We start from the raw sequence: 25860 nt of genomic DNA, 5'->3' as shown, positions 1-25860 counted from the left end.
TCTCTTCCTTCTGCCCTCCCTCATCTTATCTCGCTGTTCCTATTCCCTTTTGCTATTGTTCTGTCTCCATAAATGTTCATTCTCTGTAGGTGTATCCTTTTTGGGGTCCTTATCTCTTTTTCCCCCTGTCGTTCTCTTCCTCTTTCCTCCTCTCCCTCCCATTTCCTACCTTCTCTCCTCTTTCCTTCCGCATCTCCCCTGTCTTTGTTTCTTTTGTCCTTTCTTTCAAACCTCCTTCTTTCCCCATTTCCCCCTTACTAATGAGAATGATACCAACAGCCTGATATGGCACGAAGTGTTTACTGTGTGCTCTGTGCTTCACATGCAGACATAGACATTAGCCCCTTTTCACAGAGGCACAGGGTCACACAGCTAGTAAGTGACAGACCCAGGTTTCACATGTCAAAGCTTCCATCCCATACATAATATGGGCCCCTGCCCTCCGCCCTGTTTCCCTCTTTTTTACCTCTGTCTCTGTCCGTCTCGCCTCTGGCTCTGCCGAGGGGGTGGTTCTCAGCCTGGACCCTTGCAGATGTGTCTGTGGCAGCAGGCCACACTGACCGCAGCGGGCTGGGCAGCGTCCTGAGAGACCTAGTGAAGCCAGGTGACGAGAACCTTCGGGAGATGAACAAGAAGCTGCAGAACATGCTGGAGGAGCAGCTCACCAAGAACATGCACTTGCACAAGGCGAGTGTGGCCTACCAGCCCACCCATCTGTATCCACCCATCTGCCTCCCTACCCACATAGCCACTGGTTCAGCTACCACCCACCTGTCCCTCCATCCAGCCCCCTCCCCAGGCACCGACCTCTCCTTTATCCTCTCATCTTGCCATCCTCCTATCAACTTACTCAAAAGTTTAGTCTTTCACCACTCCCTCTGTCTTTCCATCCACCCACTCATCCATTCATACACACATTCACCCAACCATTTGCCTATCTGTCCATCTATCCATTTAATTATCTACCCCATTTCTTTTCACCCATTTCCTGACTTACGTCTCTCTTATCTACTCTCAGTTAACCGTTGTGTTACCTTTCACCCACCCACCCAGTGACCTGCCTGCCTACCTGTTGTCCTCAGTCTATCCTCTGGGCAATTCGTTTGTCCACCACCTCTTGCCCCACGAATCCCTCATGCATCCGTCCCCACGTCCACTTGCCCATCTTGCCACCCACATGTTTCCTCCATTTCTGGGGGAGTCAGACCCAGCCCCTACCTTTGAGAAGCAACCTCACCATTTAGTAGAAGAGAAAGTGGTGAGGGCGGGGTTTGTATCTTTCAGCAGTACCGTGCCCCAACAGGTGATCCACTCCTATGTCAGGAGCTCTAGAGGTTCCCCACCCACCCAGACTCAACTTTTCCAAATCCAGCCCACTGCTGGGGGCTTTTTGAGCTTCTCCAAGTACCTTCCCACCCAAGGCCAGACATAGCTGGGCATTGATTAATGGGGAGAGAAAGCAATCACAGATGACTCCCCAGGTTTGGTGAGGAAGCTGTCCCTGTCCCCTTCTCTGGCTCCTGATGGTTTGTTTGTTTCTTAGGACATGGAGGTTCTGTCCCAGGAAATTGTGCGGCTCAGCAAGGAGTGCGTGGGGTCTCCTGATCCAGACTTAGAACCTGGAGAGGCCAGCTAAAGACCTTCAGGCTGTACCCACTCCCTCTCCCTGCTCCCCCCAGGGCTCCATTCTCTTGGGCTGTGATAAGAAAATGAAGGCTGGCACCAAAAACCAATAGGTTGGGAGACTGGACATTAAAGGGGTTGGAGGCCTAATGGTTGGTGTTAGTGAGCCTGTCTTAAAGTAGGGGCCCCTGGTGAGTGGGGATCCTGAGGGGAGGGGAAGGAATTTTTCCTTCTTGGCCCTGGCTCCCAGGGGCCTCCGCCTTCATCTCTGCATGAGCGTTCCCTCCCAGAGACCAACTCTTTTTTATTTTATTTTATTTTTTAATTTATGTCTGGAAGCCTGGCTACTCTACATTTGGGATTGGGGATGTTGGGTGGGGGCACAGTCAATGTTCAGCGTTCTAGCAACATGTGTGTGTGTATGTAAAGGCTGTGCAGCCAAAATACCATCTGGCCAGATGGGCCCACCCACTGACTCTCTGGTCTCGTTCTTTCCAACAAGGAGGGATGTGCTGGGGGTGGGGGTGGTCATGTGATTGGAATGGGATGGGTGGTCTCTGGCTGCAACTTTATACCCTTCTCCAACTCGTACCCAGCCTATCTCCAGTACTGTTGACCAGCCTCTCTAACTGAATTGAGAAGAAACATCTGCAGATGTGTGGATGGATGTGCATGGAGATGTGAGTGTGCATGAGTGACCAGACAGGAGGATGGATAAGTGGTTGGATGGACTGATGGATCAGTAAAATAAGCGGAAGATTGCATGGATTGATGATGAGTAGGTGGGGGAATAAATGGACAGACAGATGGTTAGGTGGACGGACAGGTACAAGACAGGTGGGGATGTGAGTGGACAGATGAATGTATATATGTGCATGAGTAACAGACATATGGTTGGATAGGGGAGCATATGGATGGATGAGTGGGCAATTGGATGGATGAGCTAATGAATGGGAAGGGAAAAAGGTGGATGAATAAATGATAGGTACAGATATGGATGAATAAATGGACAGAGATGGATAGAAAGATGGCTGGATTGAGTGGATGGGTGGAGGATGGATACATGGATAGGTTGGTGAATGGTTAGGTGGATGGGGTAAATATACAAATGGATGACTGAATGGGTGGGTGGGTTAATGACAAATGGACAGATGGATGGGTGGAGGGATAGGTAGAATAATTGGTTGTGTGGGTAGGAGAATGGATGGGTGGGTGAGTGGAGGGATGGTGAAATGGATAAATCGGGTGTGGTGAGTGAGCAAATGGAGGATTACATGGATAATCCATCCACACATGAAAGGATAAAATTGGCCCCCCATCCCTGCTGTGCCATCACCACACACTTTTTTTTTTTTTTTTTTTTTGGCTTTTATGAAGGGAGTTTATTCGGTTACAAAGTTTACAGTCTGAAGGCCATAAAAATGCCCAAGCTACGGCATCAACAATAGGGTACCTCCACTGAAGGATGGCAATGGCGTCCAGAAAACCTCTGTTAGCTTGGAAGGCACATGGCTGGCGTCTGCTTGCTCCCAGGTTGCGTTTCAAAATGGCATTCTCCAAAATGTTGCTCTTGGGGCGTTTTGTCCTCTCTTAGCTGCAACTCTGAGGTCCTTTTATTTGTGAGCTTTTATAAGACTCCAGTGAACTAATCAAGGTCCATACTGAATGGGTGGGGCCACACCTCCACGGAAACATTCAATCAGAGGTCACACCCCAACCAAAGGTGTCACTGACAGTTGGGTAGGTCACATCTCCATGGAAACAACCTAATCCCAATATCCCTCGAGAGTGGATTAAAAGATCATGGCTTTTTCTTGGGGGACATAATTTATCCAAACTGCACACAAGCAGTGCAAAATGGAGTCAAGTGAATGAATGGATACAGGTCCTCAAGACCTCCCCAGTTCTTCAAAGAATTGGGCTCAAAGGTTCAGGTTGGAGGAGCTAGGGACTAATGGGCTTGTTGCCTTGTATAGCAGTAGGCTAAGAGAGAAGTCACCTCAATACATAGGATCCATCTACCACCACAAATAGCAATTCCTTGCTTACCACACACTTTTAATTACTAAAGATTAGACCTGTGTGCCATGCCCTGTGCCATCCCTTTTCTATAAGTTCATTTAATGCTCCCAATGACACTACCAAGTTGGGGTAATTCCATCTGACATCTGAAGAAACAATGCAAGTCACTTGCCCAAGGACACAGCAAGTCAGTGGTAAAGTGGGGGTTTGAACCCATGGAGGCCTGCCAGAGTCACTCCATACCCAATGCTCCTGCCACCCAGGAGCAGAGCCCTCTAGAGGAGGTGTATTTGGAGATTACTGGATGTGGACAGATGAGGGAGTCTGTCTCTCTGAGTGGGGCAGGGCTGGGAGAGAACCTGATATGGGGTGGGACCTGGATTGTCCCCATCTGCACTTCAATCTCTCTCTTTCTCTCTCTCTCTCTCTCTCTCTCTCTCTCTCTCTCTCTCTCTCTCTCTCTCTCACACACACACACACACACACACACACACACACAATTTCACATCTGAAGACACGAAGATGCGTTCCAGTCCCACAATATTAAGCTTTGGTTAGAGCTGGGGCTCTTAACTCATGATCCGCATCCCCCTGGGGGGGGCAGCTATGGGGGCCTGACCACCCAGGGAAATGCCCCCCCCAACTCCCCCACCCCAGCTTTTCCAGCCCTCGTACTGCCTGGGGGGGGGCAGGGAGGGGACACAGCGCTGCATCATTCCCCGTGGCACTCCGCTCTCGGGCCATTAACGGATGCCTTCCCATCGATTGGATCTGCTAAGTGCTGCTGATTCAGGCGGGTGGGGGTAGCGGCCCCTGGGGGCAGGAGGATTGGAGTTAGGCAGGAAGAGGAGGGGAGTCCAGGAAGGAGGTGGGGAGAACTGGCAAAACTCCCTGCCACCCCCATTTTCCAGATGACGCGACTGAGGCCCAACCAGCTTTGTAGGAGGCGGAGTCTCCCCAGGGTCCCTCTCGGGCTGTCCTAGGGGAGGGGGCTCTGGGAGCCACGAGGCCCCTCCCCTGCCTCGCCATCTCCCGGCAAGCTCAGAGGGGTGGGGAGAGAGAGCCAGAGGAGGAGGAGAACTCGGGCAGCTCTGCAGAGGGGGCCGGGAGCTCCGCTGCTTGGTACCCCCAGCCCCACCGCTGTTGCTGCTGCTGCAGCGGGGACACAGGTGAGGACGGCCCTATGGGGAGGGGGAGGGGGCCGCCAATAGCGCTGTCCTTGCCCTTCCCTGGTCCAGCCCCCACGCCCTAGCCCATCCTGGGCTAGGCTCCAGGGGTCCCGCCGGGCCTTGTCCTTCCAGAGCCTCCTTCCAGCGACCCAGCCCCCTCCCTCTGCTTGTGCCGCCTTCTCCTCCTCCTGGCCTGGCTGTGGCTGCTTCTCCTCCTGCTGCCGCTGCTGCCACTGCTGCTGCCCAGTACCTACCGCCAGCCCCTCGGGGTGTGGTTTCCCCAGACCTGCCCTCAACGGTGGGACCCGGTGTTATCTGGCTTCCCCTACCTGCCTCCTGGAGGGCCCAGCAGCCCCCCTTCCCTGGGGACACACCCAACTCCCTTTCAACACCCCGCCCCCTCTCCAACGCACTTTGAGGGGGATCCCCATCCTTCTTATCCCCTCCGTGTTCTGGGCTGTGCCTAACTTCCTTCCAATTGAGCCCCAGCTTCTCTGGATTCCCCAGCCCCCTTTTTCCTCCCCCTTCAGAACTCTTGAGAGTGTGCACCAGGTTTTCTCAGAACTCCCCTCCCCACCAGATACCCCCCACCCCCAGATACCTCTCAGCTTCTTAAAAAAATAACCTGGCCCTGTGTCTATCCCTATAGATACCCCACTCCCCTCTCCATCCCCACTAGGGGGCCCCAAGTCTGTCCTTCATTCCCCAGAACTCCTGTAGAGTGTAGACAACACACCCCCACCCCCAGGCTATTCTTGGCAGCTCTGGGCACTCCCAAGACACCTCTCAGCCTCTTTACAACCTCCTGGCTCTACAGCCACCCCTCTAGATGTACCAGCCCCTTTTCCAGACCCACAAGGGGGCTCCAGCCACTGTATCTTTTCCCCAGAAGTCTTGGTGTGGACAACCCTCCTTTGTGAGACCCTCTAGAACCCACCACCACCCCCCAGACACTCAGCCTCTTTCAAACACCTCTAGTCCTATTTCTACCCCTCTGGACGCTGCAAGCCCCCTCTCCAACCCCATTAAGAGACTTTAGCCCCTTCTTCCTTTCCTGAAAACTTGAGAGTGTGGTCAGTTCCTCAGGTGTTTCTTTGCCTCTCTAGGCACCCCTAGGCACCACTCAGACACATGCTGACCCCTTTAGAATCCTCCAAGTCTCTCTAAACACTCCCTCAGATTCTTCCAGGCTCCTCTAGATGCCCCTTTTCTGCTCCTCTCTCTTCCCGGTCCCTCAAGATACCCCCAGGTGCCTCCTGAACCCTCTAAATGTCCCCCAGGTCCCTGCCCGTCCCTCTAGTCCCTCCTCCTGGTTCCTCTTGGCCTCTCTAGACATCCCCAGTTTCTTTATCCGGGTTGCCCGGGGCCCCTCCAAGCCCCTCACCATCCTGGAGACAGCCACATCCTCCTAAATACCACTCCCCCCCCACCCTCACCCCAAGTCTCCGCGGGCCGCCCGGGGAGCGGCAGGATGGCGGCCGGCGTGGCCACGTGGCTGCCTTTCGCCCGCGCGGCTGCCGTGGGCTGGCTGCCCCTGGCCCAGCAGCCCCTGCCCCCGGCGCCGGGGGTGAAAGCATCCCGCGGAGACGAGGTTCTGGTGGTGAACGTAAGCGGACGGCGCTTCGAGACGTGGAAGAACACGCTGGACCGCTATCCGGACACTCTGCTGGGCAGTTCGGAGAAGGAGTTCTTCTACGATGCCGACTCCGGCGAGTACTTTTTCGATCGCGACCCAGACATGTTCCGGCACGTGCTGAACTTCTACCGCACCGGGCGACTGCACTGTCCACGGCAGGAGTGCATCCAGGCCTTTGACGAAGAGCTGGCCTTCTACGGCCTGGTACCCGAGCTTGTGGGCGACTGCTGCCTGGAAGAGTACCGGGACCGCAAGAAGGAGAATGCCGAGCGCCTGGCGGAGGACGAGGAAGCCGAGCAGGCTGCAGACGGCCCAGCCCTGCCGGCCGGCAGCTCCCTGCGGCAGCGCCTCTGGCGCGCCTTCGAGAACCCCCACACGAGCACCGCGGCCCTCGTTTTCTACTACGTGACCGGCTTTTTCATCGCCGTGTCGGTCATTGCCAACGTGGTCGAGACCATCCCGTGCCGCGGCCCTGCCCGGCGGCCGCCGAGGGAACAGCCTTGTGGTGACCGCTTCCCGCTGGCCTTTTTCTGCATGGACACGGCGTGCGTCCTCATATTCACCGGGGAATACCTGCTGCGGCTCTTCGCGGCCCCCAGCCGTTGCCGCTTCCTGCGAAGTGTCATGAGCCTCATCGACGTGGTGGCCATCCTACCGTACTACATCGGGCTTTTCGTGCCCAAGAACGAGGATGTCTCCGGTGCCTTTGTCACCCTGCGTGTGTTCCGGGTGTTCCGTATCTTCAAGTTCTCCCGGCACTCCCAGGGCCTGCGGATTCTGGGCTACACGCTCAAGAGCTGTGCCTCTGAGTTGGGCTTTCTCCTCTTTTCCCTCACCATGGCCATCATCATCTTCGCCACTGTCATGTTCTATGCGGAGAAGGGCACAAACAAGACTAACTTTACAAGCATCCCCGCGGCTTTCTGGTATACCATTGTCACCATGACCACGCTTGGGTGAGTGCAGACCCTGTGTAGGGAGCTGCCTCATCAGTTACACTCACCCTTTCTGTAAAACTAAGAAGGTTACGTGAATAATCTTTCTCACTTGCTGAGCTTCAGTTTGCTTATCTTTAAAAAAAATGAGGGAGTTGGACTTTATCTCCATTTCCCTCCCAGCTCTGACTGCCTTGATTTTCCAGGTCAGCAGACTTAGGTTCAAGGATTGTCTTAGTTGCTCTCTTTTGGTTGGTGTTGTTTTCTCTGGGCCTCAGTTTGCCCCTCTGTAAAATGAGAAATGATAATCCTCCCGTCACCTACAGAGGATTCAATGACACCACGGTTGCGCAAGTTCTCCGAATGCTTTTGGGGCAGGCAGGATAAATAGGTATTGGCTTTTGATTGCCCTTTTGTCCATCTTGAGGACCCATGTCTCCCAACCCTCTAGAACTGTCTGCTGCGTGAGGCACTACTTCTGTGGCTCTGTGATTCCTTGATGTTCCTAGGAACAAGATATTTTCAGCATTATTTTTTAACTGGCAATCCCTGAGAGGAAACAGAGTTGGGATGAAAATATCAAATGGAATCACCTAACTCATGTAGTACTTAAAGGCATTGCCTAGGGCATGTACTGTCTGATCCTTCTCTGAGTTTCTGTCACTGGGATTAGGTATACGGTTGGTGCTCACTATTTGTTCAATGAATGAATGAATGGACTTGTTCAGTGCCTTAAGAGAGAGATAGAAAAATTGATTTGGGGTTCCTAAGGAGTAGAGATTAATTCTGGCTGGAGGCTCAGAATTGACAAACAAATATTGAGCCCCAACAATTGGTTGGAGCTGGGTGCTTTGACTCCTTTTACCCTATTCAGGCCTCACAACAACCCTGGTGGATGACTCCCTATGGCTCATAGTTGAGGTTATGGCCTGAGATGACATATCACAGAGCCAGAAATGGCCGAGTTGGACAGATGTTTGAGTAGAGTCCTGAATGCCCAAAATGAGTCAAAAATAAAGAAATAAGGAAGAGCTGCCATCCTAGGCTGGGGGGAGGGCCCGGTCTGAGAAAAGGCCCAGAGGCTGAAGACTGCAGACACTGAGTTTTGTAGAGGGGTTCTTATTGGTCCCATGGCGGTGTGATCTGGGGCAAGTCAGTTATGGAACCTCCCTAAGCTTTGGTTTTCCCATCTGTTAAACAAGTTGATAAGGTTGGCTCTGCTCCATCTCCATCCAGGGGAGGGTTGGAGCAGAGAAAGGAAGGGGAAGGTTTCAAGCCCCCACCCCTCCATTTTTTTCATACGATGACAGTTTCAAGGCTTCCCCTGGGGGAATCAGAAGGGGTCCTACCTAGAGAAGGTAAGACAGAGGTCGGCAAAACCAACAGAACGCTCTCTTCTGGGACTCTGAGCCCTTCGGCTGGCTGGCGATTATGGGGCTCGGTCCCCAGGAGGCTCTCTTTACTGCCCATGACTTCCTCATTCTCTCCTATGCTTAGTATTAATAGATTTCCAGCTGACTCAGATGCCTAGCTCAGCATCGGATGGGGGCAGCAGATGGCAGGGGCTGAGGGCTAAGCCCAGTTCTCATTTGATTCCCACTGGTCGCCAGAGGGGCCATTCCCTACATTTCACAGAGCAAGAAACTGAGGCTCAGAGAGTTTGAATGGCTGGTCAGGGTCACAGAACGAGTTGGGGTGGGCTGGGGTGGATGGGGGGACCAAGACGTGGGTGGGCACTTTTCCTGACCTTGGCCTACCCCCCCCCCCCCAGCTATGGAGACATGGTGCCCAGTACCATTGCTGGCAAGATTTTCGGTTCCATCTGCTCACTCAGTGGTGTCTTGGTCATTGCCCTGCCCGTGCCAGTCATCGTGTCCAACTTTAGCCGCATCTACCACCAGAACCAGCGCGCTGACAAACGCCGAGCACAGCAGGTAACAGCACCTTCCATCTGAGCCCCTCCTGTCCCCCCTACACCTCGCCACCCAGAGCCTGTCCACTCTTGGGTTTACCTACCTGACCCTTTCCCTCCTCTGCTCTCTGTAGAAGGTGCGCTTGGCAAGGATCCGGTTGGCCAAGAGTGGCACCACCAATGCCTTCCTGCAGTACAAGCAGAACGGGGGCCTTGAGGTGGGTAGGGTCCTGGATTGGGTGGGAGGGGGTTGAGCAATGACAGGAGAAGGAAGGTGCTGACCTTATCTCTCTGCTCTGTCCACTCCAGGACAGTGGGGAGGAACAGGCACTGTATGTCAGGAACCGTTCTGCTTTTGAGCAGCAACATCACCACCTGCTGCACTGTCTAGAGAAGACAACGGTGAGGCCTAATGAGAGGAGGTGTGGCATACTGAAAGAGGGGGGGTGTCACTTTGTTGCCAAGCCAGCTCCCTCCCTGGGATGGGAGGCTCACTACTAATTGTAGAAATCCTGGAGAACTTCCTGGAAGAGGCCACAAGAAAGCCGAGCCTTGAAGGGATGGGAAAGGGAAGGGAAGCAAGAGCAACTTCCAGAGAGGAGGGAACAGCCTGAGCAAAGGCCTGGGGGTGGGATCAGCGCCGGTGGCATGCCCTGTGACCCTGCCTCCCTTCTTCCCACAGTGCCATGAGTTCACAGATGAGGTGACCTTCAGTGAGGCCCTGGGAGCTGTCTCACTGGGGGGCCGCACCAGTCGGAGCACCTCTGTGTCCTCCCAGCCAATGGGGACCAGCAGTCTGCTGTCCTCTTGCTGCCCCCGCAGGGCCAAGCGCCGTGCCATCCGTCTGGCCAACTCCACTGCCTCGGTCAGCCGTGGCAGCATGCAGGAGCTGGACATGCTGGCCGGGCTGCGGAGGAGCCCTGGTCCTCAGAGGTAAGCATCCCTTTCACCTGCTGGCCACACCTGGGGAAGCACAGAGCTTGGACCAGTGGGTCTGAGATATCCTGACTCCGGGGCCCAGCCAAATCAAGCTGGAACCCAAACTCCTCCATTTCCTGTCTTGAACTCCTTATTCTTCATTCATTCTTGCAACATTTGTTGAGCACCTATTGAATGCCAGGCACAGTTTTTGGCACATGAGATGTAGCAGCAAACAGAACAGACAGAAAGCCCTGTCCTTCTGGAGCTCAGATTTTAGTGGGATGAGACAGTTAATAAACAAACACATAAGCAGACTGAGTAACATGTTAAAGATCTGTAAGCACCAAGGAGAAAAATAAATTGGGAATGGGGGAATAGAATGGAGGGCAGGGGGTGATGCGGTTTCAACAGTGTGGTCAGGGAAGTCTTAACTGAGGTGACATCTGAGCCGAGACCTGAAAGAGTCAAGGGAGAGCCAGGGAGATATCTAGAGGAAGAGCTTTACAGGCAGGGGGAAGAGGCTGTGCAGAGGCTCTGAGGCAGGAGTGTGTTTGAATGTTAGAGACACAGCTACCTACCATCCATGGTTAGAGTAGAGTGAGTGACAGGGAGAATGATAGGAGGTAAAATCAGAAAGGAAGGGGAGCCAGATTGTGCAGATCCTACTGTAGGCTATTGTCAAGACTTGGACACTGTTATGAGTAAGCATAATAAATAACTTTTTTTTTGCTCTTAGTAAGAGGTTGTAAAAGGTTTTTTTTTTATTAGAGAAGTTATAGGTTTACAGAAAAATCATGTATAAAATACGTAGAATACCAAGTTCCCATATATTACCACCCTATTATTAAGACCTTGCCCTAGTGTGGTACACTTGCTATAATTCTGAAAGAACATTTTTATCATTGTACTATTAACTATGGGCCATTGTTTACAGTAGATGACATTTGTGTGTCTGTGCTCCTTATGTTCCCTGGCCCTGTTCTGAGCACTTTGTATCGTTCATTATCTCATGTACTCTCTGCAACAACCCTCAGAGGTAGGAAATACATTATTCTTTTGTTACAGATGAGAGGAAAGAGAGGCTTGGAGTGGTTAAAGTGGAACCGGGATTTGAACCCAGGACTATCTGACTCCGGAGCCCATACTCTCTCCCACCATGATTGAGGACATAGGGGAAGCAGTTAGTGCAGTGCCAGGCACTCAATAAATGCCAATAGGCGCTCAATAAATGCCATGATTGCTGTGGCAATAAGATACTATGACTTTTTAAAGAGCCTTCCATCTTCCCCACCCTTGTCCACAGCCGCTCAAGCCTCAATGCCAAGCTCCATGAAAGTCTTGACCTGAACTGCGACAGCCGGGACTTCGTGGCTGCCATTATCAGTATCCCTACCCCTCCTGCCAACACCCCAGATGAGAGTCAGCCTTCCTCCCCTGGCGGCGGCGGCAGGGCCAGCAGCACCCTCAGGAACTCCAGCCTGGGTGCCCCTTGCCTCCTCCCTGAGACTGTCAAGATCTCTTCCCTGTGAGGGGCAGGCCTACCCAGCCAGAGGGCCCTCTCGATTCTTGGGACCTCCTTTCCAAAGCCATATTTTGGGGAGGCAGAGAGGGGCAGGCCTGGGGACCCCTTCTGCCCTCCAATGAGTACTATGCAATGGAGTTTCATGGAATGGCTCACCCGGTGGGAAGCAGCCAGGGAAAAGGAAACTTCTTCTACCCCAGACAATTTTCCTGGTGGGAACTGAAGAGCTGGGCTTCCGCAGACCCCCAGCTTCCTTGCCCCAGCACACTGGGACTGGTCCCTTTCCCCCAGCTGGCCTCCTGCATGCCCCTCCTCTTGGGCCCTCAGAGGTAGGTAAAGCTCCCATCTGACATCTGAGCTCTGGTCCCAGCAGGAGAGCTGAGATTTTTCTCTTCTCTCTGGCCGGGCTGTGGAGGTTTGGGCATTCAGAGAAGACAACCCTCACCTCTGATCTGGTCTCTAGGAGAGGTCCCCACCCTCTACCAGGCCCAACGATTCCGAGCCTCTGAAGCTTGGAATGCAACCACAGGCTTCCATGGGCTCTGGCCTCAGCAGTGACCTGCCACCCCCAGGCCTTGTCTGAGGGGTCAGGCCACCCCTGCCAACACACACAGATAGCACAAACACCATGCCCCTCCCCCCTTTCCCTGGCTGCTGGAAATGGGTCCCCACAACTCCGTCCTCCACTGGGCCTCCAGCAAACTCTAGCAATAGCAGCTGCTGCCGTGACATTATGCAAAGCCTCTGCCCCAGTTTGCTGCAGCATCTACATCTTCCCTAATCAGAGGGGCCACCTCTAACCATTCCTCCCTTCTCTCTTCTCTGGTTTGCTTCATTCCTGGGTTGAGCTAGAGGCTGGAATGGTTGAGATAAGCACCTGGCAGCCAGCAAGAGCTGGGCTGTGTGTGGAGATCTTGGGCAGGAGTCCAGAAGTATCAGGGGGCTGAGGCCTGGGTTGATCCTGGAACTTCGGGACTAGTAGGAGGCAAGAGGAACTTCTTGATCTCCTCCTCCTCCTACCCCACAACTCCTTTTCACATATTCCTCTCTCTTCTCCCTCTTGGGTCACCTTCTGGAACTCTGTGTCTGCTTTCAGACTGAACTCTGGCATCATCTCAGGTTCCCTGTGCCCAGCCCTGTCCCTGTGGAGCTGGTGGCTGACAAAGATGTAGTTTCAATAAAATCTGAGAGGAGAGATGAGGACTGAGCTCCTCCTGGCTCTGGGGGCTTGGGAGCTGGGTTGGACTGGGCGGTTAAAAACACTCTGATTTCCATTCCTTTTAACTAGTTAGAAGGGCTGATGTGGGTAAAGATATAGGAGGTGGATGGATGGTGATATGTTCTGGAAGATGGGGATCTAGGAGAAATGAAAGAGGGTGACTTGAAAAGTCAAATCTACAACTGGTGAGGCTGGCTAGGAGGCCCTGGGACATGTCCCTCTGACATCATCTGATCATTCAAGATGGGGAAACTGAGACCCAGGGCAGCACATAGCTGGTTAGTTGTTTGGTAGCAAACAACTCTGAATTTAACCCTAATGAAGAGCATCCCTGAATTTGGTGAATTCCCCTTCCTCGTGGAGGTCCCCTGTCACTCTACTCTCTTCTGGGCTATTCATTGTACTAGGCTAGTGTGTGACTGGGCTCTGTGGAGCAACAAGAAGACAGGCCTTGAATTCGGGTTGACCTGGGTTTCAATTCCTGGGTGAGAGAATCGCTTACCTTTTCTTGCCTCAGTCTGCTAATCTGTGCAATAGAGATAACCACTCATTTGTTCAACAAATATTTATTAAATGCATATCACACACACTTGTTCTGGGGATGCAAAGATTTAGAGACGTCTCTAGCCTATAGAGTTGAACAGGGAAGGCAGAGACAATTTAGTAATTACAATATAGTGTGGTAGAACTAAGATCGATGGGTTACAGGAGCATATAGATGGCAGGAGAACCTAACCTGGCCTACACATGAAAAATGAGTTGAAGTTAGCCAGGCAAAAGGCAAGGGATGGAAATGACTTGGGCAGAAGGAACAGCATATGCAGTGACCTGGAAGTTAAGTGAGTGAGCACAGGGTTGTTTGGAGAACTGAGAGGACTTCAGTATGGCTTGGGAGGACAGTGTGAGGCTGTAATGAGGGCGAGGCTGTGGAGGTAGGCCAGGTCACAAAAGAACTTTGAAGCTGTGATACGAATTTTGGACTCCATCCTAAGGATGATGGGTACGACCTCCGAAGACCCATCCACAGGAAAGCGTCATGAGGAGGTTCATGTTTCAGAAGGATTATTCTGGTTGTGGAATGTGGATTATAGAGAGTCCTGGAGGCAGGAAGAGCAGTGAGGAGGCTTTTGCAATAGTACAGTTGGGAGGTGATGGTGGCTTGGACCAGAGTTGTGGCAGCAGATTTGGAGTCAAGAGATTTGGGAGGTAGAATTGGCAGGATTTGGGATTGACATGGGAGTTGAGGGAGAGGGTAGCAGTCATGGTTAACTCCTAGTTTTCTGGCTGGGGCAGTTGCTGAATAGTGGTGCCATTCACTGTCAAAGGGAGCATCAAAGCTGTTAGCTACAAAGAGCCAGGCACATAATAAGTACTTGATAAAAGTTAGCCATGATTATTCTTATGAGTTCAATTTTAGATGTATAGTGCTGGACAAATATCCAATAGGAAGTGGGATATGGCTCTGGAGCAAGATGGTCCTGAGAAAATTCAGTGTGATAATGTGCATGTCATTTGGCATGGTAGCCCAGGAAATGTAGGCCCCTCCCTCCCATAAAGTTTCATGCGCAGAAAAGACTTCTAGAGCCCTTTTATTACTGACATCCTTTAGGGAAGAACTTCAACTATGGTTGGCATCTGAAAGGTCAGGTGGCATTCAGAAGAGATTTCTAATGGTTCCTCTTTCAACCTGTTGTATATAGCTTGGCTCCTAAGACTGACAAGGAACTGTCACCTCTCAGAACTTTTTGATTCATGAGCTCATCCGAATTCCCTAACTACTCCCTGAGGTTGTCAGGGCAAACATTATATCCCCATTTTGCACAAGGGTAAACTAAAAAAAGACACAATGACTTGCCCAAGGTCACACATTTGGTAATGGTCCATCTGGGCCTGGGACGGAGGTCATCCTGACTCCAGAACCTGGGATCCTTCTACGGCACCACCGTGCAGACGAAGTTATTGAGCACTTACTCTGTGCCAGGCCCAGCACCAGGCCCTTTACAAACATCAAAACAACATTTTTGAAACACCGGAATCATCGTTGGCATTTTACAGAGAAGTAGAATTGAAGACGGGGTGTGTGTGTGTTAAATGACTTGCCAAGGATCACTCACACAAGGCAGGGCAGAGCTAGGATTAGTTTGCAGCTCTCGAGTCACACAATAGTAGGGATTTTTACCAATCCCATTGTGAGACGCCGGCTGGTGACAGGGTTGGTTCACTAACATTCGCTAGACCCAAGCAAACTCAGTTAAAATGCTGCGCCGCGCCTGCGCATTAGCTAAAGGGGCGGAGAGGTCAACGCGAGGGCGAGAGTGTCGTAGTGCCCAGAGAGGGCATGTCTGCTTCCCAAACACCCACTGCTCCCTCGATGGGTGCGTGTCCGTCCCAAGGATGGCCCTTTCGACGTGAGTGACGGGGTCTCCTAGCCAACCAGCGTAGAACCCGGCCTGTTGCCAGGGTGAAGCGGCATCCTCCTCTATGCCTGACGGGTATTTACAGGTGGGTGGGACCGGAAAGACGTTGCAGGGGCTGCTATGCACTGGGAGTGTTGATAGTTTTCAGTCAGTCCAGCTGACTGCGGCCAAGTTGGGAGGCTGGAGGGGAAAAGCGCTCGTTGTCGGGTGCGGCACAGGCCGCACTGGCCTTTCGCAGTACCCACGCCTGCACATCAGAGCCTCGGGGAGAAAAGAGAAGAGCAAGACGAAGTCGACGGGAAGAAAAGTGGGGAGCGAGGGTGCCGACTTTGAAGTCTTAAGGCGGAGGGCAAGCAGTCGCCCCTGATTGGCCCGTGGGCGTCGTCGAGAACCTGCGCCGCTGCTCTGATTGGTTGGTGCCCGTAATTATTGTGACGGCGGTGGAGATTTTGCCCACGTACTTCCGAGCGAGGGGCGGGCCGGTGCTCCGGCGCGCGTGCGCAGCGCCGCCCGGGCCCCACCCGGTAGTTCAAGAACCTGCGAGGGGGCGGGGCGAAGAGGTGCTTGTTTTGGTTCTGTTTCCTTTGAAGCAGAAGGCCGGAACCAGCGTAGCAATAGGCTTGGTGGACTTGGAGAGAAGGCCACGACAGAGTCGCAGCGGTGCCTGCGTCTTGGACTTCACATCCGGGCTCTCCCAGCGTTACTCGCTAGCTACCGACTGTCCTCGAACCGGCCTCTCAGTCCCTTTATCCGGGTCCCGCCGTTCCCGGCGTGCTTTGCGCACCGTCGTAGACCTCCCCCGTCCCCATCCGGATCCTGTCCCGGCGTGCCTCGCGCCGGGTTTGCTGGGGGGTACTCGGTGGTGCCGCCATGACTATACTCCCCAAAAAGAAGCCGCCGCCTCCCGACGCCGACCCCACCAACGAGTCGCCGCCGCCTGGGCCGCTGCCCCCGGCGCCGCGCCGCGGCGGGGGTGTGGGCGTGGGCGGCGGCGGCACAGGCGTGGGCGGCGGGGATCGTGACCGTGACTCGGGCGTAGTGGGGGCTCGTCCCCGGGCCTCGCCACCGCCGCAGGGGCCACTACCCGGGCCACCGGGTGCGCTTCACCGCTGGGCGCTGGCCGTGCCGCCCGGCGCTGTGGCGGGTCCCCGACCGCAGCAGGCCTCTCCGCCTCCGTGCGGGGGCCCTGGTGGTCCCGGCGGCGGTCCTGGCGACGCGTTAGGGGCAGCGGCAGCGGGCGTGGGCGCGGCTGGCGTTGTGGTGGGCGTGGGTGGTACGGTGGGCGTGGGCAGCTGCTGCTCTGGGCCGGGGCACAGCAAGCGGCGACGTCAAGCCCCCGGGGTTGGCGCGGTTGGCGGGGGTAGTCCCGAGCGTGAGGAGGTCGGCGCAGGCTACAACAGTGAGGACGAGTATGAAGCGGCCGCAGCACGCATTGAGGCCATGGATCCTGCCACTGTCGAGCAGGTAAGGGCTGGGGAGGGGGACGAGGGGTGGGTGGTATGGCAGATGGGATCACCCCGCGGGACCTGAGCCTTCTCTCGGGGCCTGGCACTCCTTTTTCTGGGAGTAGGGGCCTGAGACATCACTTCCTCTGGAGGACTCTGGGTTAGACGCCCTAGATAAGGTGGGGGACTTAAAGATGGGGTATGGAGCCTCTTTTAGGGCCCATAGTTACTCGGGGCTCTAGGATCTCAGCCTGTAGGCCAATAGGTGAGAACCCTCTAGGGGACACAGGCAGGATGAAACACCTCCGGGGGGGGGCAGGTGTCTCAGGCCTTTCTCCAAGGAATCTAGAGCTACGTTTAGGGGCTCGAGATCCTCTTTCCTCTGATAGAAGCCTGAGACAATCCAAAGGGGAGTGGAGAAGGTAGAGATGGGATCTGAACATCCCAAGGGACTTAAACCCTTTCAAGGGTGTGAGACATTCTGTCTGGGACAACTCTCCTCTTCCCCTCTTCCCAGGGAGATACAGTATAGGATCACCCATTAGTGAGGTCTGAGACATCCTCAGAGGTCCTAAGTCTTCTTTAAGGGACCTGAGACTCTCTCTTCTAGAATCAAGGGCCTGACACACACACATACACACCCTTTAGAGACAGGGATCTGAAGTTTCTTTCTGGGTTATAAGACATCTCTTAGGGAGATGAGTTCCCCTTCCCCTTGGGGACAAGGGCCAAAACCTACCCCCAGGGACCAGAATCTATACTCTTAAGACTCATCTTCTGTCTGAGTGACAGGGGTCTGTGCTTTATCTCAATGGCCTGAGACCATTCCTCAGGGGACATGGGCACCATAGGGTCCCCAGGGATGGTGTCTGAGGCCTCCCCAGGGATCTAAGCCTGCTTTCAAAGACCTAAGTTCCCCACTTTTGGGGATCCCTCTGCTAAGGGGACTTGAAGCTTTCCCTCAGGGACAGGAGACCCACATACATATCCCAGTATGGCTGTGTTTCTAAAGATGAGGTCTGAACTTTCCCATCAAGAAACAGGAGTACTGTTTCTGTCCCCTCCTCCTCCCCCCAGAACAGAGCCCTGAGATGCTTCCCTTGGAACATGGATACAGGGGCCCTGAGAAACAGAGGCCTGAGTGTCCCTGTCCCTGTGGTTCCTCCGCTCAAGCGTTTGAGCTTTCAGATACATGAGATCCTCCCCCCTTGGGACCTGAGACCTGAACCTGTCCTGAGGATACTGTCTGTGACTTCTCCTCAGACATCATACACCCAGGTCATAGGGGCCTTTTATGGATATAAGATTTCTTGGGCCTGAGAATCGTCTCCCCACTTGTGAACTGAGTTCTGAGAACTCCCCATTCCCCTTGGGGACACAGGTAGGGTGAGATTCTGAGACACAGGGTCTGGGTCTCTTGCCAGGGGCCTGAGCTTCCCCTCAAGTTCAAGAGATCCTTCCCCTTTGGGACTGGGGCCCGAGCCTTCTTGGGCATGCAGGCCCCCCCCCCCCCCCATAAGTCTTTCTCACCAGGGAGAGGGGACCTAGCTTCCCACTTCCAGGGTCAGGAGAATATTCTAAGCTTCCTGAACTGCTTTTGACAAGCTTTCTTCTCAGGGACAGGGAAAGGGTTTGGGACCTCCCCACTCCAGGGAAATTCTCCCACATCCCTTTCACCTTTGGTGCAGGTAAATTTTCCTGTACTTCATAGGGGCCAGGGCCTTGTCTTGAACTCTCTGTTCTCATTCTCATCCCACTCATCATTACTTTTCCTGGCAGGATAAATTACCTGGACCTGTAAGGTCAGGACCAGGAGTTGTTTTTTCTCTCCCTAGCTGGGGTAAAGGCTGCCTTTCTTCCCCAAAGAAATAGGGAGTGATTCACCCCTGGACCCAGGGACAAAGAGAAAGAAAGTCGTGTGCTGCCATGGTGGCTAGAAAAACACCTCCCTACACCCCCTTGCATCTCCTAGTCTGGGAGTCCCTCCCTTTTGCTTTTCCCCAGAAGAACAGGGAAATAAAGTCCTGTGGGCTCTTGAAACCTTCCCTTCCCAATGACAGAAGAGAGGCTCCTTGTTTGACTTCTTGAGGCAAAGGGAAGATGATGTTCCTCTTCTCCCTGCTTCAGCTGGTCCAACCTTGAGACTTTTTGGTGACTGCCACTCCAGTGTTGGTCCCGAACTGTCACTGGAGACATTTGTAGCCTGGAGGTCAACTGAATCTCTTGAAAAGAGGGGAGTTGTTGAGGGGGAGCCCAGATGGTGAATCTGGCCCCCCTCAGGCTTTCTATTCATCCCAATGCTGTGAATGTATCTCTACTGCCTTCAGGAGCTCTTTTGGTGCTTTGGGGTCCAGGTGCTGGAGGTGATGGCAGGGGTTTCCTTTCCCAGGTGTGGCTGTCTTGCTGAGCATCTTCCCTATGAAAAGAATGGCTTGTAAGCCTCCTGAGCTTGAGTACCCCACAGAGCTCTTTGAGGAGGGGGTATTGTGCTGAGGTGGGCTGTTTGAAGAAGCTGGACCTGGCACTGTAGCCAGGGCACCTGGGTGCCAGCTCTGGCTCTGTTGGGGCTTCACCGGGTAAACCAGAATAGGTTTTGCCTGTGCTCTCTGGGCCTCAGTTTCCTCATTGATCAGGTAAGGAAGGGGGTGCTGATGAGGTGTTGTTTGCCTTTGGAGGTTTAGGGAATTCACTCTGAAGTCCTCTGGACCTGGAGGTGACAGAGAATGGTAGGTGTCTTTTGAGGAAGAACTGGGTTCCTCCCCTCTCTTCCCTGCTCCTCTGTTCCAGGCTTGGTGGGCAGGACAGTGGCCTGTTGGTGTGAGACTCAGAGTTGGCAGACTGAATTTTTTTGGGGTACTGTGGTGATAGGGGGCCTGTTGGATGGTTTAGAAGTAGGGTTGTGTGTGGAGAGTTTGGGCTTTGGAGCCTGGCAGGCTTGAGTTCAAACCTGTGTATCTTCTTAGCTGCTGCTTTTTGGCTTTAGGCAAACTACTTCCTCTCAGCTGCCTTTTCTGCAAAAGTCCACCCATGCCTAGGGTTACTGAGTGTGCAAATACCTGACCTTACTCACCTCGGACCTTGTCTGGTTCTTCTCTTGCCCAAGATGGGCAGTTTTCCCCAGGATCATCTTGGTTCATCCTAGGAGCCTTTGTCCACCCTTAGTAACCCATCTTTGATAGTAAGGATGCATCTAGGAATTTGCAGACTGCTTGGACTCTTCTTACACCTTCTAGAATTGGGTAGCTAGTGGGGTCATAGAGTGGTATAGCAGGAGGTGAGCTCTGCCTAGGTAATGTGGATTTGAGTCCTGTTTTCTGCACTAACCTTTTGTGTTGTCTTGGGATAATTTTGTTTTGGGCCTCATTTTCTCCATCCATAAAATGGCTAGTGGTGAGAAGGGAGGTTGGCCTCACTGATGTAGTGATCCATCCAGCTTTGAAGCAAATTCTAATGTCTTCTTTAATTCCCTGTTTGTCCTAACTCTGGCAAAAGTTTTAAGTGGGGCCCCCAGTGCTTTTGGGGATGTGCTACCTTTTGGAATGTGCTCTGAAGTTTCAAGCAGTGTTTGGCCTCTTCCTCCCTGCCTGGTGCTACAGGCCCTTGTTTTTTTTTGTTTTTGTTTTTGTTTTAAAATTTAACAGCTTTACTGAGATACAATTCACATCCTATACATTTGAAGTGTAAAACTCAGTGGTATTTAGTATATTCACACTGTGCATCTATCACCACAGTCAATTTTAGAACATTTTCATCACCCCCAAAAGAAATCCTGCACCCCACTTAGCCATCATCCTCCAACTTCCCAGCCCCTCCCAGCCTCTGGCAACCATTAATCTATTTTTTGTTTTGTCTGTTCTGTACATTTCGTATAAATGTACTTATACACTATGCAATCCATTGTGACTGGCTTTATCAATGTCATAGCATGTATCAGTACTTAATTTCTTTATTTTGCCAAATAATTGGACCTTAGGTTTTTAGTCCCCTTGCCCTTCTCCCATGTCTCTGCCCTGGAGGGCTTAGGTTGGTCGTCAGAGAACAGTGTATCTGTGTGTATCAGTGGATGGATTGCCTGTGTTTCGCCCATGGAGCTGAGCTGGTGTTCTTGGATGTTTTGGGGGAGAGAGGGGTGGTCTTGGCACCGGGGTTGCTGGGATAGAGCTGTGAGGCTCAGAATACTAAGCATCTCTTGGCCGTGGGCTATGGGGAGATATCTATCCACAAAGCTGCCACTGCTCCTGTCACCTTCCTCCCCCTGTCCCCTTCAGTGGTAGGCAGGGTCAGCAGCTTCCCAGGCTGGGAGGAGGATTCCAGGCTCCTGCTGCCCGAATTGTAAACCCCACCCTGGGATGATACTAGGAAAGTGGATCCTGCAGGATGCAAGTCATGGCACATTGCCTCATAGCCATAAGGCCCTAGAGCTCAGACAATAGTGAGTGCTACAGGAGGTTTGTTTTAGTTTCCTGTGACTGCTGTGACAAATCACCACAAATTGGGTGGTTTCAAACAACAGAAATTTATGCTTTCACAGTTCTGGAGGCCAGAGGTCCCAAATCACTATCACTAGACTGAAATCAGTGTGTCGGCAGGGCCACACTCCCTCTGGAGGCTCTAGAAGAGAATCCATTCCTTGCCTCTCCCAGCCTCTGGTGGCTGCTGGCATTCCTTGGTCTGTGGCTACATCACTCCAATCTCTGTCTCCATCTTCATATTTTCTTCTGTTCCATGGATGTGTCTCAAATCTCTCTATTTCTATTTTATAAAGATACATGTAATTGCATTTAGGGTAATCCAGGATAATCTCCCATCCCAAGATCCTTAACTTAATTATGTCTGCAGAGTCTTTATCCTTATAAGGGAAATTTACAGGTCCCAGGTATTAGGACCTGAGATGTTTGGGGGGCTGTTATTGAGCCTACTGCAGTCCCCCTTCTCGCTCCAGAAGATTCACATCCATCACACATGCAAACTACATTCATCCCATCCCAACATCCTCAAAAGTCTCAACCCGTTATAGCATCAACTCAAGTTCAAAATCTCCTGTCAATATCATCAGGCCAGAGTTCCAAATCTCCTCCTTAACTCTGGGTGAGATTCTGGGTATGATCCATCCTGGAACAAAATTCCTCTCCATCTGTGGACTTGTGAAACTAGAAAACAGGTTGTCTGCTTCCAAAATACGGTGGTAGGACAGGCATAGGATAATAGTTAACAGACATTCTCATTCCAAGAGGGAGAAAATGGAAGGAGGAAAGAATTCACCAGTCCCAAGCAATTTTGAAATCTAACAGGGCAAATTCCATTAGTTTCAAGGTCTGGAAATAATCCTGTAGCTTGAGTACACTTTCCTAATAGTGAATCTCCTAATTTTAGTGTCTTTGCAATCTGGATAGGCTGAGAATTCCCCAAATCATCGAGTCCTGGTTCCTTTTGTTTAACAGTTCTTTCCTCAATTTATCTTTTTCCTCTTGCATGTACTATAAGCAGCAAGAAGAAACCAGGTCACACCTTCAACACTTTGCTGGAAAATCTCCTCAATTAAATATCCAGGTTTCATTGTTTATAAGTTCTGCTTTCCATGCAACTGGAGGACACAATTCAGCTAGATTTTCTGCCATTATATAGTAAGGATTGCCTTTCTTTCAATTTCCAATAACATGTTCCTCATTCCCTTCTGAGCCTTCACCAGCAGTGCCTTGAAAGTCTGTATTTCTACCAGTGGTCTGTTTAAGGCCAAGCAAGGCTTTTTTGATCAGGGCCCCACAGTTCTTCTAGCCTCCATACATCATTCAGTTCCAGAGTCACTTGCATATTTTTAGGTATTTTTTACAGCAGCACCCCGATCTTGGTACCAAAATCTGTATTAGTTTTGGCTGCTGTAACAAATGACCATAATTTGGATGACTTAAAACAACAGAAATGTACACTCTCACATTTCTGGAGGCCAGAAGTCCAAATCAGCATCACTGGGCTGACGTCAAGGTGAGGGCAGGGCCATGCTCCCTCCAGATTCTCTAGGGGAGGATCCATTTCTTGCCTCCTCCAGTTTCTGGGGGTTGCTGGCATTCCTGATTTGTGGCCACATCACTCCAATCTTTGCTTCTGTCTTAACATCACCTTCTCCTCTGTGTGTCTTAACTTTCCCTCTACTCCCCTTTTATAAGGACAGTTGTGATTGCATTTAGGGTTCACCTTGATAATCCAGGCTAATCTCCTCATCTCAAGATCTTTAACTTAATCATATCTGCCAAGACCCCTTTTTCCTTATAAGGTAACAATTACATGTTCTAGGTAGGACCTGATATTTTTGGGGTAGCCATTATGCAGCCTACTGGGGGCTTGGGAGTGGTGATTCTGTTTCCCTTTCAGGGAGGGGAAGAGAGCACATTAAGTGCTCTTGCTTGGCAAAGCCCTGTACTATCCCAGTCTGACCAATAACCCTATTATTGGGATGCTTGTTATCTCCATTTCACAAATTGGAAAACTGTGGCTCAGAGCAGTTAATCACATAACTAGTAATTGGTGGAGCTGGGATTGGAACCTAATTCTGTTGGGTCCCACAGCCTGCTCTGACTTCTCCTGGACATTTGAACCCATAAGTTGCAGGATCTTGCCTCAGCGCCTGGGATTCCTTGGTGTCAGAGAGCTAGCTTTCTCTAGCCCCGTTTTGGAGTCTCAGTGATGTGGAGGCACTCGCCCACAGGCTCAGCAATGGACTTCCAAGGTGCAGGACTTGACTTCTGCACCTTGGCTTGGGCATCAATGTAGCTTAAACTTATCTATGCCTGGGCCAGCCTCCACTCCCATTCCAACCAGCCCTCCCTTCCTGGGCCATATCCCCCTACCCCACCTGTCCAGCTTGGGGAATGAAGAAACTGGACTAGGAGCCCCTGGGACTCCTTGAACTCTTTCTGGGGCCCATGATCAAGACTTGCCCATTTTTAGCCCCTGGGACTCCTTGAACTCTTTCTGGGGCCCATGATCAAGACTTGCCCATTTTCTCTCCCTTGAGGGAAACACACACACACACACACACACACAGAGAGAGAGAGAGAGAGATATGCCTGGATTGGGGCAGGCATTTGGCTCATACGAGTTCATCTTCCTGGCTCTGCCCTGCTTACCTGCTGAACTCCTTGCTGAGCCCAGGGCATCCCTGGTGCTTTGTGTCATAAGTGACTCAGTTTCTCATCCAAGTGATAGGCATTTCTTGAGCTCCTGCTGTTTTAATCCTTTGCTCAGGTGGCAACTCCTCTCAGGTGCCAGCCCTAATGGCTGGGTCAGGTCCCTTCATCAGTGTTTCAGTGGCACCCCTGTGTTCACCTCTTTCATGGCCCTGCTCACACTTTGTGTGATCATTGCCTGTTTCCCTGTAACTCCCCTCTAGTTTGTGAGCTTATTGAGAGTAGTGACCAAATCTGATTCATTTCTTTGACTTCACTGCCTAGCCCAGGGTCTGCCCCTAACTGCTTGATAAATCTTCATTGGATGAATAAGCAGGAGCCCTCTCTTCCTTTTTGATCTCCCTTTCCCTTCTCTCTCTTTCTCTCTCCCTGTCTCCCTCCCCCCCACCTCTCTCTCCCTCTCCCTCCGCCTCCCCCCTTCTCTCTCTCTCCTGTTTGGTCTGGGGCTGTAATCATAGTTGCAGCCTCCCTGCTGGAGACCACTGCCTGGAAAGGCCATCCCAGTTGGGCGTGAAAATTGACCGGAGCGGGCAGGCCCCCCTGTGGTGCCAGGAATTGGCTGAACCTGTGGGGGTTGGAGATGGACTTGGGGGCACCTGGCTGCACCATGCTAGTCCATAGCTTCCAGGGCAGGAGGGGCACCTGGACCGCAGGAATGTTGTCACAAACAGGAGTCTTTGTGCTGCCCATGGAAGCCCATTAAAGGGCTGCCAGGTGCCTTTGTCATCTCTGGTAAAGCCAGCCACAACTTCCTGGGGTGTGGGCCCTGATGGTGGGGCTGGCTGACTATTCATTCTCTTGTCACCCTTTTCTTCCCCTCTTGTCCAGTCATTTACCCAGGACTCTCTGAGGGCCTCTCATCCTCTTTCTGTGCCAGTCTCTCCCCTTCTTCTGGCTGGTGACCAATTACTAGTGTATGGTGCATTATTTACAAAGCTTCTTCAGGTCCTAAAACTACCCTGAGCCTCTTGACAGTTCTGTCAAGTAGATCATGTATCCTCCGTTTTATGGAAACTGAGGCTTGGAGAGTTTAGGCAGCTTCCCTGAAGTCATGTAGCAAGTGAGGGACAGAGCTGGGGTTGGAACCCAGAGCTCTCAGCCTTTAAAGCTTTTACTTCCTACTTTGCCAGGGATTCCTCTCACCCTGGTTTTCCTGGGGGCTGGGGTTCTATCTCTCACCTGGCCCTGCAGAGATGGTCCCCTCTGGTAGGTATTAGCCTGGATCCTGGAAAATCCTGGGGTAGGGTGGTGTCCCTAAGGGGCAGGCTTGGGATCCTGCGGCCACATTATGGGATCAGGCAGGCTTTTCTAGTGGCCAGCAGAGGGCGCCAGGGGCCTGGGAAAGGTCTGCTGCTGGTTTGGTTTGTTTTAAGATGGAAAATAGGTTTTAAGTCAGGCATGGTCATTATTTTTTTAAAATATCCGAACATACACGTGTGTACAGATTCATTTAACCCAAACCTTTGGGGCCTGGTGTGCTTTGGAATTTAGAGAAATTTCAGAACTTAGAAAAGTTAACCTGATGCATATACCATGTATTGTGAAATATCTCCAATGGGGTCTGGGGCAGTGCCTCATTATCAAGCACTTGGAATATTTCTGCATTAAAACGTTTGAATAGTCACCCCCAAGTGGGATAAATAGATTCTTTTCAGTTCAGGTCAGGTTATGGTGCCAAATGAGTTAGATCAAGGTTTTCAGTTTTCAGAGCTTTTTTGAGTTTTGGAAGTTTGGATGAGGAATTGTATACCTCTATAAAGTAGGAGAGGAAGTAAATCACCTGTAATACCAACACTTAGGGATAATGTTTTGTATAGCCTTCTCAATCTTGTGTGCACATGTGTTTGTATACATA

At 52.0% G+C, this 25860-nt stretch overlaps 3 protein-coding genes across 8 annotated transcripts in view; all 3 read left to right on the top strand.

Moving 5' to 3' along the window:
• Positions 1–2098, top strand: part of GRIPAP1 (GRIP1 associated protein 1) — a 30876-nt gene extending 28778 nt beyond the window's left edge. For all 4 annotated transcript variants that reach the window (XM_037821788.1, XM_037821786.1, XM_037821787.1 and 1 more), the window contains 2 exons: positions 533–687; positions 1544–2098. In XM_037821788.1, coding sequence (XP_037677716.1) covers positions 533–687; positions 1544–1636 — 248 coding nt within the window. In that variant the 3' untranslated portion in view covers positions 1637–2098. The remainder of the gene's footprint in view (positions 1–532; positions 688–1543) is intronic.
• A 2514-nt stretch (positions 2099–4612) lies between these two features.
• KCND1 (potassium voltage-gated channel subfamily D member 1) lies at positions 4613–12928 on the top strand. Its single transcript, XM_037821460.1, has 7 exons — positions 4613–4814; positions 6257–7406; positions 9157–9319; positions 9432–9515; positions 9607–9699; positions 9980–10230; positions 11522–12928. Exons 2-7 carry the CDS (start codon positions 6286–6288, stop codon positions 11745–11747), a joined length of 1938 nt encoding a protein of 645 aa, XP_037677388.1. The 5' UTR covers positions 4613–4814; positions 6257–6285; the 3' UTR covers positions 11748–12928.
• A 2567-nt stretch (positions 12929–15495) lies between these two features.
• The window catches only part of OTUD5 (OTU deubiquitinase 5), a 36707-nt gene continuing 26342 nt past the window's right edge, over positions 15496–25860 (top strand). For 2 of the 3 annotated variants that reach the window (XM_037821751.1, XM_037821750.1), the window contains exon 1: positions 16247–16840. In XM_037821751.1, the coding sequence (XP_037677679.1) occupies positions 16247–16840 (594 nt within the window). Of the gene's footprint in view, positions 16841–25860 lie in introns of all 3 variants that reach the window. The other variant, XM_037821752.1, reaches the window with a different exon arrangement.

Source organism: Choloepus didactylus, chromosome X (assembly GCF_015220235.1).
Source record: "Choloepus didactylus isolate mChoDid1 chromosome X, mChoDid1.pri, whole genome shotgun sequence".
NCBI lineage: Eukaryota > Metazoa > Chordata > Mammalia > Pilosa > Megalonychidae > Choloepus > Choloepus didactylus.
Note: the sequence above shows the minus strand (reverse complement) of the source record. Positions and strands in the feature narration are given on the sequence as shown.